Source organism: Malus domestica, chromosome 14, assembly GCF_042453785.1.
Source record: "Malus domestica chromosome 14, GDT2T_hap1".
In the NCBI taxonomy this organism is placed as follows: Eukaryota; Viridiplantae; Streptophyta; class Magnoliopsida; order Rosales; family Rosaceae; genus Malus; species Malus domestica.
In genome coordinates, this window is record NC_091674.1 from 24,410,398 (window position 1) to 24,428,867 (window position 18,470).

General features: G+C 36.1%; 1 protein-coding gene across 1 annotated transcript; it reads left to right on the forward strand.

Annotated features, from left to right (window-relative positions):
* Positions 1 to 11,098: 11,098 nt before the first annotated feature.
* On the forward strand, positions 11,099 to 16,621 carry LOC139191485 (nucleotide pyrophosphatase/phosphodiesterase-like). The gene is made up of 12 exons (XM_070812365.1): positions 11,099 to 11,335; positions 11,464 to 11,555; positions 13,193 to 13,256; positions 13,733 to 13,855; positions 14,008 to 14,100; positions 14,210 to 14,339; positions 14,477 to 14,558; positions 14,643 to 14,775; positions 14,937 to 15,142; positions 15,230 to 15,355; positions 15,462 to 15,771; positions 16,128 to 16,621. The coding sequence occupies exons 1-12, from the start codon at positions 11,129 to 11,131 to the stop codon at positions 16,431 to 16,433; spliced, it is 1,872 nt and encodes a 623-aa protein (XP_070668466.1). The 5' UTR covers positions 11,099 to 11,128; the 3' UTR covers positions 16,434 to 16,621.
* The last annotated feature ends 1,849 nt before the right edge of the window (positions 16,622 to 18,470 follow it).

Sequence of the window (18,470 nt, forward strand, 5' to 3'; positions counted from 1 at the left end):
ATTTGATTTGAAACACCACTACATTGACATTCCAAGTTCTTGTAGAATTCATGAGCTGGCAAAGTGCTGCATCAATTTGACAAGAGAAGATTAGCTAAATGATATATAATTGTAACTACACTAAGGGGTGAGGAAGTGGATTAAACTTCATAATAACTAGTCATAGTAATTTAGATTGAATTCACTTTTGATAAGAATTGAACTTAAGACCTCTCACTTCTATTACTCAATCCAATGTTAAATTTCTCGTTAAGAGTAAAATATTATTCATTCTCGAATAATTGTGTAGAGTCAAACCAATTAAGTATGAGAGATAGACTAATCAGAAGAATTTGAATTCAAAACACAATTGTATTTAACAGATTAACAACTCTAAAAACGTAGACGCTTACCCACGTTTGTGAAATGCTCTCATCTGTGAGCCTCTCCTGCTTGCCTTTTTTTCCTGTTTACCTTCATCCCTTCTCTCTTCCTCCTCCAGATCTACCCTTTCCCTTTATCCAGTATCACGCTATGCCCTTTAACCCTCTATTCCCCTAGTCTTCCTAACCATCTTCCACCCTGCAATTATTTCTCTCTCCTCAGTGAAAGCAACCTGGACCTCCTGCTAATCGGTGGAAAATCATTCTTTCGATCTCTGTTTTTCTGCTGCTGCCTCGATTGTTGATATAGATGGTTGCGGCCTCGTAACCCATCTGAGATAATTTGGTAATTCTTCCCAAAATTCTGTAACTTTCCACAATTTTGTTAATTTGTACCAGCAAATCTCTAGGGTTGTCTGTGTTCTTGATTTTCTGGGTATCCTAGCATTTGATCTGTCAGGAGATTGTGTCTCAAATTTTTATATGTTAGGTATGCGTTCTGTCAACATTTCTAAAGGTGTAGTGCTTGTTATTGGATGATGTTGGTTCTCTGCCTTCTCAATCCATATTATTTTTAAACATGAATATAGTTGTGTGGAACTCTAGAGGATTTGGCTGCATCAAATTTTAGAATAATGTTACTAATTTAAAGCAAAACCACAAATTGGAGATTCTTGCAATTTGGATTTTTATCTAACAGTTACAAACATCCCTTTAAAGCAAGGTATAAAATATCGATCGGAAATATCGGTAGTCCAAAAACACGGAAATTGTGATGGAAATATTAGGATATTATCGATATTGATAAAAATTAAATAAAAATCACGGAAATTGTAAGAAAAACTTGGAAATTTTTATTGAAACTTTGCAGGATGTTTATTTAGTCAATTATCTATTAGTTTATCACAAAAAATTGGAAGGAAATGCATTGCATGATAGATATAACTGATTTAAGTTGATTATATAGAGAGCTGGCAAATATTGTGAGTGTAGAAAATATGTAGTAATTAATGAAATAAGTTTAAACACACCATAATCATTTATATATAATGAATTAGTATAATATTTTACACTTTATACATTGCATGGTAAGATACATGAGTGACTTAGCAAGGTCTAAAATATCGATGATATCGGAAATATCGGTAGTCCAAAAAAATATCGGTAGTCCAAAAACATGGAAATTTCGATGGAAATATCAGGATATTATGGATATTTTAGACTATGCTTTAAAGTTATAATAATTATAACCGTTAGATAAAAATCCAATGACCCACGATGATTGGTCAGGAAGATCCTCTCCATTAGCTCAAGGGAGGATCCAAATCCCTTTTTGTGGCCAAATCGTTGGGCTTTCCTTCATTTAAAATAGTGGATGCTAATGGGTTCTCTGGAGGGTTATTGTAATACCCTGAAAATTTTAAGTATATGAATTTGAATTATGAATATGTGGAGAAAATCGAAAATAAATCGATTTATGGTTATGAAAATTTAATTGAGAAATTTTATAATTTTGTTATCGGAAATTATTATAATTTACGTCGTAAAATTTATCGATAAGTGAAAAAGATGAAAATGCCCTTAGTTGGTTTAACGTAACTATATGAGGATGTATTTTATCCTCATATATTTGATCATATTTCTTGGCATCTTTGGATAGAGCTCGATCTCACGAATGTATAGGCGCAAGCTGTTTGTGATATGCCACGTGTGTGGCTGGGATGAAAGGAAAAGAAAAGAAAAGAGGGAGATGGACGATTGGGATGAGAAAGAGAGAAAGGAGGAATGGGACCGGCCAATCAGGAAGAGAGGAAATGAGGGGAAAGGAGGGAGAAGAAAATGAGGGGGAAACAGGGTTTCCCCTTGACCCGCATGACCCGACCCGTTCTTCCATATTTTTCGATGGTTTTCCATCGGATTTCCAACGAATTGGACCGATTTATCATGCCCAATCATCATCTTGCCATTCCCTCTTCCATTTTCACCCAAAATTTGAAGGAATTTGGGGGTAATTTGGTGAAGAACCGACGGTGGGTGTTCCGAAGCCACGACGGGAATTCATCCATTTTCGAAGGGATTTTCGTCAACCATCACCACCCTTAGGTGTCTTTGGAGTCCAGGAACAAAGCCCAATCAACATTAGGGGAGGGGGGGAGCGACATAATGGACGAATTGAAGTTCACTCTTTTAGGGTTTTCTGGCGGTTCTTGGTAATTTCAGGCCACTTCTGGCCAAACTAGGCTTCGGCCCAGGTATGAAAATTGCTCCCCTCATTGAGATATACAATTTTGTAAAATTTGGCAATTTTTAGAAATAGTTGATTTTCCTGCGAGTCGGGGTGATCGGCAGCCGCGTGCGGCGGCACGTGGTGGCAGCGCATGGGTTAAGACTCCACCTGCTCTTCCTAGACTAATTTGAATACCCTGATTCCATATATGACGTTCGATTGACGAAATCTCGTCGCATGACTATAGTTTTGATAAGGACCGCCATTTGGATATTATATGAATCGATGATCCGACCGTTAGATTGTCACCAAAATTTAACACGTAATAGTACGTAATATTTGAGGACAATAGGAACTTACGGATCTTCCCGAATTAGATTTCTAAGTTTGTAAAATCAAACGTTGGCCGCCACTTGAATTTGCGATTGGTGGAGATCCAACCATTGGATCGTAATGAAATTTTAGTATGTTGTTCTAGAGGCATAATGTGGATGTTGAGAAGTTACAAAGCATAAATATGATAGGCGGATCTTCCGGTTTAGATTTCTAGGGTTATGAACCCTATCCTCGATCTTGATCGACGGTTGACTTTTTATAGTCAACTAAACCGAGTTTCTAGTGTGCCGTTTATCTTAGAGTGATGTTGACATTTCATGAAGCTTAGTGGGCTCATTGCGACTGCAGGTGTTTTGTTTTACGTATGAGTGATTATAATATCGGTGATTTATATTGAATTGTTATTTTATTTTATTGTCATTGATCTATGTTTGTGAATTGTAAACTACGATTGGCTTGATCCCTTCGAAGGGTACGTAGGCAGTCTAATGAGAAGTTAGATGCAGCCATAAAATAAATGAGATTAAATTTTAGTGGAAAATCGTCAAATTGAGAAATGTTAGAATGGTTATTAACATAAAGGGTAACTATGACATTTTTGGCCTACCACTAAAGGTAAATTATGAAATAAAGCGGGGCGTTACAGTTATGGCTTCTTTGGGATAACAGTAAAGTTCATATTGATATTATTGGCACCACTGATCAATCCATCTCGGTTTGTGTGAGGGGAGCTGATTATAACCCCTGGTTGCTTACGTTCATTTATGCTAGCCCTTGTATTGCGAAGAGAAGAAAATTGTGGGATTACCTTAATGGTGTAGTTGACTACCACCAAATGTTATGGATGCTAGCAAGGGATTTTAATGAAATGTTAGAGGTGGGTGATAAGCTAGGTGGTGCTCCTCTTTGTAGGATCAAGGACTTTAAAGCTTTGGTGGATACAAATAATTTGTTGGACTAAGGATATGTTGATCCTAAATTCACTTGGACTAACAAGAATACTCTAGAAAGAATTGATAGATGATTATGTAATATGGCTTGGAGAAACTTATTCTCAGAAGCAAGTGTTTTCCACTTACCACATACCAAATTTGATCATTGTCTTCTCAAAATCAGTCTTCAATCTACTCATGTCCCCAATCCTCTTCAAAGACCTTTTAGATTTAAGGCTATGTGGCTTGGGCATGATGCTTTTGATGAGCTTATTGTAGAAAACTAGAGTAATTCTCATGGTTCTGCTTTGGACAAAACTTGTGCTCTAGTTGAGCCCCTTAAAAGATGGAATGTTCATGTCTTCAAGCAGAAGAAGAAGAAGCTCCATAGACGCATTGATGGTATCCATAAAACACTATGTAGAGGCCCAAACAATTTTCTTCTCAACTTGGAACAGGAATTAATTTCAGAGTTCAACGAAATTTTAAATCAGGAAGCTGTCTTCTGGCATCAAAAGTCTAGATTGAAATGGTTACAAGACGGTGACCGTAATACTTAATTTTTCCATCTTACCATGATTGTGAGAAGAAGGAGAAATTGAATTGAGGGACTGAAGAATGATTATGGTGATTGGATTGTAGACCATGATGACCTGAAAAGTCTTGTTGTGGAGTACTTTCAGACATTCTTCTTTCATGGAAATGGTCTAGACAGGTTAATTCTCTACCTAAACTTTTTCCTTCTATTCATTTGGATGATATTGGATCACTTAATAGAAAGATTGACCATGTGGAAGTTAAGGATAGCCTTTTCAGTATTGGAGGTACTAAAGCATCGGGTATCGATGGGTTTCCTACTTGCTTTTATCAAGCTCAATGGGGCAAATATGCAAGTGATATTGTTGATATGGTTAAAATAACATTTCAAACTCATAAATTGCCTTATGGTTTGAACAGTACGTTAATTGCTTTTGTGCCTAAAATTGAGAACCCTCAAAGGATGAGGCTCATGCCTCTTCTCCCTGGATTGATAAGCCCAAATCAAGCTAGCTTTGTCCCTGGTAGACATATAACGGATAATATTCTCATTGCACAAGAGATTCTTTATAAGTTTAGAAAGTCCAAGGGTAAGAAAGGTTTTTTAGCATGGAAAATTGATTTGTCTAAGGCTTATGACCGCTTAAACTGAAGCTTTATCAGTGGTGTGCTCTATGAGATTGGCTTGCCTGAAAGTTTGATTCATCTTATCATGGACTGCATATCCTCCGTTAATTACCAGGTTTGTGTTAATGGTGAATTAACTGAGAGCTTTACGCCTAGTAATGGTATTAGCCAATGGGATCATTTGTCCCCTTATATTTTTGTACTTTGTGTTGAGAAGTTGTCACATGTTATTACTAATGAAGTCAATTCTGGTAAGTGGAAACATGTCAAGGCTTCTTAGTTTGGTCCCCGCGCCTCTCATCTTTTCTTTGCAGATGATCTTATGCTTTTTGCAGATGCAACACCAAAACAATCTAGGGTCATGAAGAGATGTATTGAAAATTTCTTTTTAGCATTTGGCCAAGCAGTCAACTTTGAGAAATCTATGTTGTATTGTTCTCCTAATACTTGTGCAAATGAGGCTAGAGAAATAAGTGCTATTTGTGGATCTTCTCTATCTGATAATCTTGGAAATTATTAGGGATGCCATTGATCCAATGTAGAGTCTCTAAATCAACTTATAAGGGTGATATTGATAAAGTTCAGAGTAGACTTTCTTCTTGGAAGAGTAATATCCTTTCAATGGCTAGAAGAGCCACCTTAATCCAAGCAGTCACCTTTGCTACACCGGTGTATGCTATGCAAACCACTAAGCTTCCAGTTAGTGTATGCGAGCATTTGGATAAGTTGAACATAAACTTCTTTTGGGGGGACTCTCAACAGAAAAAGAAAATTCATTTATGTCAATGGAACCTTGTTTGCTGGCCCAAGTGAGTTAGAGGTGTGGGATTAAAGAAAACGACAGAGATGAACCAAGCTTTGTTGGCTAAAATTGGATAGAGAATTCATGTTAAGGATACAGGTCTCCGGGCGAAAATCTATGAGGCGAAATACTTGCAAGGGAACTTTATTTTGGATACTAAATTACATGAGAAGTCTGACTGCTCATACACTTGGAAAGGATTTCTTTATGGAATTGACTTGTTGCACAAAGGAATGAAATGGAGAATTGGAAAAGGTGATGGTGTCAAGTTTGGAAAGACCCTTGGGTGTTGAATGCTCCTTTTATTAATTATATTGAAGCTAATAACTTTCATGAGGAGGATTTTCCAATCTCTTGTTTCTTTCGGGATGGTTGGTGGGATGTCAGTAAGCTAAGATATGCTTTTCTAGAAAACTTGGTCCGAAAAATTATCAGTTGGCCTGCTGGGACTATTGGTGCTGGAGAGGACAAACTTATATGGAGATGCACTTCAAATGGAACTTTCACCGTAAAGACTAACTATAATGTGTTATATGATTCTTTCTCTAACTCATTGGTTAAGGTAAATTACTTACTAATGAGCAAAGAACCAAAAGGAATTTAACTATGGATTCCTCTTGCAACCTTTGTTCTTGGCCTTTGGAGACCATTACACATATTCTAAGGGAGTGTAGCAAAGCTGAATGCAGTGGGATATTCTACGAATTCCTTCTCAATTATGCAATACTTTTAATTTGGACTTGAAAGCCTGGTTGATGGCTAACGTGACGTCCAAGGTAATGGGTCTAGCAAGATAGCATGAAATTGTTTGTTTGTCTTTGTTTGCTGGTATATCTAGAAATGGAGGAACCACCAAATTTTTGAAGTGGATTTTTCCCTCCCTAGTGATCCTAAAAAGGTTATTGTTGGAGCTGCCTTTGAATGGATAGATTCCCTTCTAAAAATTGATAGACCACCTCCTCAAATGCATGTTATGTTGAGGTGGGAGCCTCCTATTCTTGGTTGGCATAAATTGAATGTGGATGGATCTAGAAAAATGGTTTCGAGCAACATCGGTGCTAGAGGAATTCTCCGTGACCACAAAGGTTGCTTGGGAGGTTTCTCTATTAATCTAGGTCAAGGGTAGATTATTGATGTTGAACTTTGGGGATTATATTTTGAACTCCAGCTTGCTATTGAAAAGACATATCTAAGTTAATCATTGAGATGAACTCTTCCTCTACTGTTTTATTGTTGAATCAGTCTGTACAAGATACTTTCCAGCCCCTTGCAACCCTTTTGAAGAGTTGTAGGGATTTGATGAGACGGATTGAGCATTGTGAGCTAACATATCTTCAGGGAAGTGAACAATGTTGTAGATCAGCTAGCCAAATGAAGTTACAATTTGAACCTTGGGTTGTATTCTTTTCAGTCTTCTCCCCAGTGACTTATGCAACATCTAATGGATGATATTGTTGGTGCCCCTATGGACCGCTTTATTGTTATTAATGATATATATTAGTTTGTTTGGATGTCTTCACCCTCTCTATTCACCAATAAAAAATATAAAAAAACATAATATTAATTTCGTGGGCCTAAGCTTCTTAAACAATATTTGCACTCCTGTCTACAGCATCGTCTCACAAAATATGCTGTGATCAATTTACATATTAATATTTGATCACGTTTTCCTTTTTTTGCATAAAGAATTAATTTCTTGTGCCTATTTGCAGTAAAGATAAGATATCCTGTATGGAATTATATAAATGAGTAAAATAAAATGAGAGTCACGTGACCTATATTTTTATTGTCGAACTGAACCATGTGACCTAGACATTATCCGCATTTCCCAATTTCTAACGCTATGTTTGGATGAAGGAAATAAACTTAGAATTTGGATAAAAGTCGGAATTTGTAAATTGATATGCACGAATTCTCTTGTTTGGATTCATAAACACAGAAATTTAGAATTTCCGCGTAGAAAAAAACTTGGAATTTGGGACCTCCAATTCCCAAGTTTTAATTCCATATACATAGGTGTCATTTCCCAATTTCTATGATTGAGAGCTTAAAAATAACAAATTCTGTATTCAATTTCATTGTTCTTTTAGGCAAACCAAACAAGAAAATTCACAAATTCTAGAAAATAAAATCCCGTCATTTTAAAATTCTTTGGTAATCTTAAATTTCTTCATCCAAATATAATGTAAAAGATATTTGGGGATTTGACCAAAAAGATATTAAGTATCGATACATGTAAACAGTATAAATTTGAATTATTTTGATGGGAAACATTAAGGAAATTCTTTTGAGTTTGAGATTTTTTATGAACTCTCCACCACCTCATGTTTTTAGCGTAATTCATGTGACAACATCATAAAACCTTGTGCCAGAATCATGAAGTGGCGTATAGTTTATGGAGAGTCTCACTTTGAGACAGTCTCCTTAGCATTTCTCTTATTTTAATTATTGAGTTTCATGCGTTACTAAAATATTTGTATGAAAATCATTTCACTCCTTAAGTTTCTCCTGTGTTTATTTACAGATAATACTTAAAAACTTGTAATCAAATACTTAAAAATCTTGATCGACAAAGAAACTAGTTGATTTGATTCTCTCTCACTTCTAGCGCGTTAGGGGTGGTTTGGGAGTGAGGTGCTTAAAAAAAAGCATCCATGAAAAAAAGCTGTGAGGGTTTTAGGTGTTTAGTAAACTAAAAAAAAAAGGCTTATTTTGGAAGCTGCTGTGAGAATAAGCTGAAATCAAAGGAAAAAACTGAAGCAGCTATTTGCAACTTTGGAAAACTGACTTTTTTTCAAAGCACACGGGGCTACAGTGCTCCTTTAATGAAAAGACCCACTATCAGACTGTTTTTTTTTTTTTTCCAAAAGCACTTTTACAAAAAAGTTTACCAAACACTCTGCTGATTTATTTCACAGCCGCTTATTCTTACAGCACAGCCGCTTATTCTCACATCAGTTTTTTTTCAAAGCACATCAATACCAAACCAGCCCTTAGTATTACTATGGGCCCACTTTTAAATTTATAGGGTAATGTAGTCCCATACTCTTTATTTATTGGTGTTGTTTTTAATTCCAAATGGTACACAAAGAAAGGTTGTCGCTAATCACTAATCAAAGATGGAAAAGGAGTTCACTAATTAATTGTTTTGTTGGTCATACCTTGCTGTCAAGATAATCTCCCCACGAGGGCGAGGGTACGTGGATGTTTTAAGATTTGAAATGTTTCATATGGTGGTTTAATCGTAGCTTCTTTTGTTTGTATGCTTTACAAAAAATAATAAAAAGGTGGAGGATAATGTGTCTTTCACTTATCAATTGTCCCTTCCCTACAATTGAAAATCATTGTAGAGATTTGGAGATCAATCTTTGGGAATCAATGCAAATAAAAAATATTATTATTATTGTCCTCGTCGTTATTATTATTATTAGGCTAATGTTAAGAAGATCAAATTTCTAAATTAAATTTTGTAAATCAAATAGCATGGATGCTGATGATTGAATTATTATAAGTGTTGATTAACATACCTATTTCTTTTTTATGACACATAGTTTGATTTGCAAATTTAGTTTAAAAATTTAATTACCCTAACATTGTCATTATTATTATTATTATTATTGTTGTTGTTGTTGTTGATGTAAATTGTAGATTGCTTTAGTGAGTCCGACTTTCTTTTCGTACCCCCTACTTTTCGGATTGTATCGCTTATAAAAAAATTGTCATTATTAAGGGCATTATTCTCATGTTCATTGACATGAAATGAGTTGGAATTGATACTAAAACTAGGGAGAGTGATTTTCATATATATATATATATATATATATATATATATATTATTTTTTTGTTTTAATCTTTTATAAATTTCTCTTTAATTATGGTTGTGATTTCGTCTAATTTATTCAATTTGATAGTCTTAAATAAAAAGAGATGTGTGTAAAAAGCTAAAACAAATGTGTGAAAATCACTTCCCTAAACCTATTTCGCTTCATAACCTATCTTATGTATGATAGGGGTGCAACTTGAGCAGGATGGCCGAGTTAGACAGTCAACTCAACCCTAACCCAACATTCACAATCTTGGTTTGGGTTAAGTTCGGGTTCATGCGGGTTTATTCGCGTTCCAGTTATTGGGTTCGAGCTTACTTGGTTTAGGTTCAGGTTTGCCCAACTTTATCGAGTTCAATCTTGTAACACCTTATTCAGCAAGATTTTATCAAATTTTTACCACAACGTAGATATGTATTAGTTATAATTCGATTTTACAAATCATCATCCACACAAAACTAAACTACGTAGTGTGGACTTTAATGTTTCAACCATACAAAGTTGGAATAAAATTACAAGAGAATACCAAAGTTTCACTTTCAACCAAAAGAAACAAAAAAGGAACATTGTCTTTCATTGTACAAATAAAAACCAATTATACCTTGCCTATATAATATGAAGTGGAATGAGTAATATGTACATGAGAGAATTTGGGCTAGAAATCGGGTTAGGTTTGAGTTGACATGGATGGGCAAGGAATCAACCCAACCCAACCTAATAAATGACCGATTGAGGCCGGGTTGAGTTTGAGCAAGTTTTTACTTCATTTTAACCCACTCAATCATGTTTAAAACTGAATTGAGTATAGACAGATTCAGATTAACCCAACCTAAGTTGCACCCCTAATATTTGCTAACATAAGATTTTGTTACCATTTCGATTCCTTGCTATCCTTGTATTTACTAACAGGTACACTTTTTTTTTTCAATGTGGTTCTCAATCTCATAAATGTAATTCGTAAACTAATACTTGAAAAACTAAAAATAAATTGATTAGGTAAGAATATTTGACAATTTCTCGTTCTGCACTAGCTCATTTCATGACTTTTCTCGTTTCAAGAGTGTTCTAATTTCTACATTCTCACGTGGTAGTATAATAGTATTTATAAACTGGCAAGAACGTTCTCGCAGCATGTCGACACCTTATGCAAAAAGTTTTCATTTTCCTTGTGGTCTCTTCCTTGTTCCTTCATGCCGAAGGGCAAAAGCATCCAGATTAATCTTATAAAAGTAACATTTTCTGCTAAAAAAAACCATGTAGAAAACGTTGATGCGATTCTTAAATGAAGCCGGCCAAAGGAAAAGCCAAAAAAATTAATTTTTAAAAAATTAATAAATAAATAGCAGAAAATAGAAAATGAAGCAAATGGTACTAGTACAGCAAAGACCAAAAAAAAAAAAAATAGTGCTTTAGGTCTGCTATGAAATTGTGCATAAATATAGCTAAGAGTTAAGACATATGAGACCCAAGCATACACAGATATGGAGAGCTTCTTTAGCTTCTTGTCTCTGAAAGCTGCATTCTTGTTGATTTTCTTAGTGAATTTCTCAGTAGGTCATAAACATTACAGGAATAAGGAGGGAGGTGATGGAGTGCAACCACTTTCCAAGATTTTAATCCACAAAACCGTCCATGCGATTCACGAAAAGGCTTCTGTTCATGTGTACCCTGTAGTTCTTGGCACCACGGTAACGTCAGCAACTACTTCTTGAGTATCGTCAATTTTGTATCATATTTGTTCTTGACATTGATGAATGTTGTACGAATAGTTTTGTTTGGAATATAATGATGTTTTTGGTTCATTTTCTGTTTGCAGGGGAAGGATTATGAATGGGTAACTGTGAATGTTGTTAGTCCTAATCCTTCTGCTAATGACTGGTTGGGAGTCTTTTCTCCAGCAAAATTCAAGTAATGTGTAATTTTGCCACTCTCATAATTATTAATCAAGTTCTTTTTTTTTCTTTTCTGTATATATTAGTGTGATAGGTCAACTTTCAGAGGTTTAATTTAAGCCCTTAGATTTTTATAGGGTTGAGATCAAAATATTCAATTCAACATATATTCTTGGGCATTGTTGTGTGTGTGAAATTTGTGTCTACAGTTTAGGGTTATTAGCTTACACTTTCGGTTTGTGCTCCTCTTAATGATCTTCCACCTTCTAAGAATCTAATCTTTTGGCCGTTTAATTCAAGGCACAAATGAGCTTCCCTCTCTTACTTATTTGATACATATATGTAGCCAATTATTCAATACTTCTTTTATGGTATGTATCACTTAGTAGTCTAGGAGATCAATGATTTGATCTTATATGTAGGAATCTTTTTGCAACAGTAAAATTTTGCATCAAAGTCGTACAGATGAATGAGACATAGCATTGTAGTGGGAACCGAAGTTAAAAAAAAAAAAGAGTTACTCGCACATATCAAACTGTTATTGACAATTAATAATATGCTATACACTTACTGTGTTTGCTGGCGTGTTTCAAACTTTCATTACAACATAAGCATTTGAAAATCCAATTAAGGGCAGTAACGGGTTGTGTCCGGCCTATCCATTTATATTGATGTTGTGTTGTGTCAACTGACGGGTTGATTAACTCGCAAAATGACATCACGCATACTATTTATCTAGAAAATTAATATTATTTTTTAATTTATTATTATAATATTATATGACTTTCCATAGCATCGTATACTCATGGGTGGTTCGGTATGAGATAACATACCGAAAATAGTATCCCGAATTCCAAACCGAAATTTTTCAGGACGAGAATTTGAAGACCAATCCCAAACCAAATTTTCGGAAATCCCAAAATATTTTTGGGATTTCGTAACAAATCGGGAATCCCAAATTTAAATATGAAATTTTGAATTGTTGTTCAAATATATAATTCAAGAACACATTCATGAACTAGGAATGTCATTTCATTCACACTACCATTTAATCTAAAACTAGCATGCCTGATTGTTTTTATCAGAATCAAAATTCAAATTAATTAAACTCTTTTTGCAATCTGTTGAGAGACAAGAAAATGAAGTCTTTTGAAATCATCAGCCATGACAGCAGCAATAATAAAATCCAAATGAATATCAAACAGAATATGAAAAATATGCAAGGTGTAGGGCATTCCAGGTTGCGGAGCATGAATTAGAAACTACTAGCATCAATTATAAAAGAATAATATATATATATATATATATAATAATTAATATTATATATTTTCGGTTCGGTATGGGATTCTCGAAATATCGAGAAGCCAATCCCGAATCCCGTACCGAAATTTCGGGATCGATTCGGGAATTTCGGTTTGGGAAATTTTTGGTTTGGAATCGGGATTTTTTCGGTTCGGTTCTGGATTTTCGGGATTTTTTTCCACCCCTACTTCATGCATATTCCGAATCATGTATTGAATGTCGTGCACATATTTCTTAATTGTTCTTTGTTATTTTACTACATTATCTTCTTTTTTTCTTCCACTGCATATTTTTAGATAAAGCTTGTATATTAACTAATTAATAAAACAAGTCAAATTATGTTTATGGCAGTGCATCAACTTGTCCATTCACAGAAGATTACTATGAGCCATATCTATGCACAGCTCCTATCAAGGTAAATAGTTGTTACTTTACTTGGCCTTGTTGCACTTCGACCTAGTTTGGGAATGAGGTGCTTAAAAAAAAAGCACCTATGAAAAAAAGCTGTGAGGGTTTTAGGTGTTTGGTAAACTGAAAAAAAAGGACTTATTTTGGAAGCTGCTGTGAGAATAAGCTGAAATCAAAGGAAAAAGCTGAAGCTGCTATTTGCAGCTTTGGAAAACTGGCTTTTTTTCAAAGCACATGGAGCTACAGTGCTCCTTTAATGAAAAGACCCACTATCAGACTGCTTTTTTTTCCAAAAGCACTTTTACAAAAAAGTTTACCAAACGCTCTGCTGCTTTATTTCACAGCCGCTTATTCTCACAGCACAGCCGCTTATTCTCACAGCAGCTTTTTTTCAAAGCACAGCAATACCAAACCAGCCCTTCAAATGCTCGAGAGCTATTCTCCCACTGAACTCAAATCTTGTTGCTTTATCATTTCTTGCAGTACAAGTATGCCAACCACTCCGATGCTAACTACAACAAGACAGGCAAAAACACTTTGTATTTCCGATTGATCAATCAACGGGCAGATTTCGCATTTGCATTGTTCTCCGGCGGGTTGTCAAGCGTGAGTCCATCCTTGTTTCTTCTCTTTCAGTTACTCTAGTTGCTCCAAAAAATGTTTTATATCGTTACAACATTTTGAATGTTTGAACTACTAATAGTTGCGCTCAAGTGTTGTTAATTGATTCTGAGTATATGATTTTTTGTGTAATGCAGCCGAAATTAGTGGCAATTTCTAATGCTATAGTTTTCGCAAATCCGAAGGCGCCTCTTTACCCTCGTCTTGCCCTGGGGAAGCACTGGGATGAAGTACGTTTATGTTCCGGTCATAGTGATAAACTGCTCCATTTGTTTTGAAGCTATGTAGGATGTACCTGTGAAACTGAGTTCTTATAAATATTGTTTTATTCTTTTGCAGATGACAGTAACCTGGACAAGCGGCTACGACATCAGTGAAGCTGTACCGTTTGTTGAGTGGGGTTTCGCAGGAGAAGCTCGAACTCGATCCCCAGCAGGAACATTGACTTTCCCTCGAGGGAGCATGTGTGGTATGAATCATATGATCAATCTAATTTCAACAACAACAAAGCTAACTTTATATATAAGGATTTGTGAAAAGAGAGAGACAAATTGAAAAAGAAAAAACAAATGTTGTGATCAATGAAGTTCTTGTGATAATTTGCAGATGAACCGGCGAGAACAGTTGGTTGGCGCGATCCTGGTTTCTTCCACACAAGTTTTCTGAAAGATTTGTGGCCTAATTCAAAGTATGCAGCTTGAAAATCATCACATTTCATGAGAAATGTTTGTTCTGTCCTGAAGGCTTTAGTATCGATTGATTGTTTATACAGGTACACTTACAAGCTTGGTCATAGATTATACAATGGTTCCTATATCTGGAGCAAGACGTACAATTTTACGTCATCCCCGTATCCAGGACAGGACTCGTTACAGAAGGTTGTCATATTCGGTGACATGGGAAAGGTAAATTCAAGAAAATGAAAAACTAGCAAGCTTGGTGGAGATGTTGAATTTTTTTCTACAAAACTTTACATGTCACATTTAATTTCTGCAAATGTAGCTGCAAAGATGTTTATCTTTGTTCGTACAAAACAAAGTTTCACATTTCCTCGCACGAATTTCAGGCTGAGCGTGACGGTTCAAATGAATACGCTGATTACCAGCCCGGCTCACTCCTTACCACAGATGCACTGATCAAGGACCTGGATAACATTGACATAGTTTTCCACATTGGAGATATGCCCTATGCCAATGGATACATCTCACAGTGGGACCAGTTCACATCTCAGGTGGAACCCATTGCATCAGCTGTGCCCTACATGGTTGCAAGGTTTGCATTGCTTGTCCTATCCTTGCTGATGTGTTTGTATGTATAAGTTCACATTTCTGAAACTTACATGATGATTTGCTCCAACAGCGGCAATCACGAACGTGATACACCAAACACCGGAGGCTTCTATGACACGAATGATTCAGGCGGTGAATGTGGTGTGCCAGCTGAGACCATGTTTTTTGTTCCTGCTGAGAACAGAGCTAAGTTCTGGTAAATAACATCAAATGACTATGTGCCTTACTATTGTGACTTGTAACACAAGAAAGATTTTCGGGAAGTAAGAAATGTTATTTTGTTTGTGCCTGAATCATTACAGGTATCAAACAGACTATGGAATGTTCCACTTCTGCATAGCAGACACTGAGCACGATTGGAGGGAAGGTTCTGAGCAGTACAAATTCATTGAAAAGTGCCTTGCAGCAGCTGACAGGAACAAACAGCCTTGGCTGATATTCGCCGGTCATCGAGTTCTCGGTTATTCCTCCAACTCTTGGTATGGCATGGAGGGTTCATTTGCAGAGCCTATGGGAAGAGATGACATGCAAAAACTCTGGCAAAAGTACAAGGTGGACATTGCTTTCTATGGCCATGTCCATAACTATGAAAGAATATGCCCCATTTATCAGGTAAACAAAAGACAATAGCATTTTACTGAGAATTTCCTGCAACCTATATTTCTTTTAATAGCAATATTTCGGACAATAGAGTATTAGACGATCAGTACTACACACCAGGACCAAAACGCTAAGAAAGCAACCCACCTTCCCCTTACTTAAATGGATTAGAAGGAACCTAGCCCCTGATAGAACGCCCTGTCCCTCCAAACACCCTCATCACCCAAAATTTATTGGCCAAAGTTTATTAGGATATGTGAATGAATAACACAATGTGGATGTGATGGTCCCGTTGAAATATTTTATAGTTTGCCAAGTTCTGCTTAACTAATATTGATTCTTCATCGTCTGATGCCGGTGTTTTGCAGAATCAATGCGTAAACTCGGAAACATCCCACTATTCAGGGACGGTGAACGGAACAATCCATGTAGTTGTTGGAGGAGGAGGCAGCCACTTATCAGCGTTCAGCACACTGAAGACAGTTTGGAGCGTTTACCAAGATCTCGACTTTGGATACACGAAACTCACAGCATTTAACCACTCATCACTTCTGTTTGAGTACATGAAGAGCAGTGACGGCAAGGTCTATGATTCCTTCACAATCTCAAGGGATTACAGAGATGTTTTGGCATGTGTTCATGATGGCTGTGAACCAACCACTTTGGCTTCATGATCAAGTTTTATCTAATTAATTACACTATTTTCTTTTCTAATCAAGCCAATTTTTTAGCTTGGAAAAGAGATTAGCCATTTAATTAGTGAAGCTAAATAAGTTGTGAATGCAAGAAGCAATTGCCAGTGCGCTTTCTGGTTATTTTCTATTATTGAATAATGAATAATTCCTATTTTCATGTTTAAGAAGTTTCGCATACTGCCAGTGGTCGATTGCCAATTCTATATTCGATCATAAGACTTCTCAATTCATAACTTTCCTCGTTTCAAGTAAACAAAAAGAAAACACGCAATGTGTATCCTCATTTCTTGCGTTAGTATACTGACTTGCAAGAACATTCAAGCACCTTTCTTTTTCCAAGCAAAACATCAAAATTGATTAATTATTATGAAAGTAACACCTATACTACTTAAAAGATAAAAAATGATTTAGAAACTTTAGTTTAAAAATTGCTAAAAGAGGCTAAAAAATATTGTGAATTTTGCTATAATTCTTGTAATCTTAGGCTTTCTTACTTGTAAGGCAAGTAAGCTCGATATGTTTAGTATAAATAAAGGCACAATGTAGAGGTTAAATACACAGAATTTTCGTACATCTCTCTTTTCTCTTTGGCGCTGCACTCTTTCTCGTTCAGTTAAATTTAGGCCATAACAGGACTACCTTAAAAACAATGATACAGTTTCTTCAATAAAACTGACCAAACAAAACAATGAGAATCAATAATAATAATAATAATAATAAGAAAATTAATAAATAGTGGAAATTTAAACCTGGTTTGAAATTGTATATAAATCTGGGTAAGACATATTAGTGTTAAGCATATTTGGGTATGACCACTTTTAACAGAGATGGAGGGCTTCAGCTTCTTGTCTCTGAAAGTCACATTTCTATTGATTTTCTTGGTGAATTTCACAGTAGGTCATAACCACTACAGGAATACAGAGGGAGGTGATGGAGTGCAACCACTTTCCGAGATCTTGATCCACAAAACCGTTAATGCGATTGACCAACGTGCTTCCGTCCGTGCGTACCCTGTTATTCTTGGCATCACGTTAACATAAACTGCACTTTGAGTATTGTTATTTGTATCAATGACATTCATAAAATGCAGTACGAACAGTTTTACGGAATGTTCTACTTCTGCATAGCGGACACTTAGCATGATTGGAGGGAAGGTTCTGAGCAGTACAGATTCATTGAGAAGTGCATTGCAACAGCTGACAGGAACAAACAGCCTTGGCTGATATTTGTGGCTCATCGGGTTCTCGGTTATTCTGCCAACTCTTGGTATGGAATGGAGGGTCAATTTTCCGATTCTATGGGAAGAGATGACATGCAAAAGCTCTGGCAAACGTACAAGGTGGGACATTGTGGCCATGTCCATGACTACGAAAGAATATGCCCCATTTATCAGGTATGCAAAAGATCATACCATTTTAGTATTTTACTTAGAAATTCTTAGGAGACCAGAATTACACATTAAGGATATGTCGTTGGACTACAAGAGTAAGTTCATCTCGTTTGGATCAGGCCATAGGGCCATAGGCCATGTTTTAGCCTGAAATGAGACAAAATCGAACCCCAACGGAGGGTTGGGCTATAAAAAAGAGGACCCACCAGGCCATTTCTCAGCCCTTTGGTCATCGGGCTGGGTATTTTGAGCCAGCCAACCTGTTTAAGGGGGCCCAAGTTGTCAGCAGCCCACTTGCTAGCTAAAGTCAGTTAGCCATTGGTTTTCAACTTTTTTAATTTTTTTCCTGTAAAATACCTAAGCTATTTCTATACCATTTCTCACATTACTTTCGTTCTTCCATATTATCTTACCTCATTTTATTTGACTCACCATGACCCGGATCAATCTTGAAGAAAGCTCGGGTTTCTTCATTTTTCAATCTTAGAATTTCTTCATTTTCTCCAGATTACTTGCTTTCTCGAGTATAGGGACAAGTTCAAGAAGCTTAGGTGATTTTTCAATAAGTTTGGGTCGTGTTTGGAGGTGGTATGGTGGATGCCTAAAGCCATCTCCAATCGAAGGGG

Excerpts from the sequence above, each read along its gene's own strand:
- LOC139191485 (XM_070812365.1), top strand. The coding sequence starts at position 11,129 with ATGGAGAGCTTCTTTAGCTTCTTGTCTCTGAAAGCTGCATTCTTGTTG. Across the intron at positions 11,556-13,192 it reads TTTTCTCCAGCAAAATTCAA|TGCATCAACTTGTCCATTCA; the intron begins GTAATGTGTAAT and ends TGTTTATGGCAG. Across the intron at positions 15,772-16,127 it reads GAATATGCCCCATTTATCAG|AATCAATGCGTAAACTCGGA; the intron begins GTAAACAAAAGA and ends GGTGTTTTGCAG.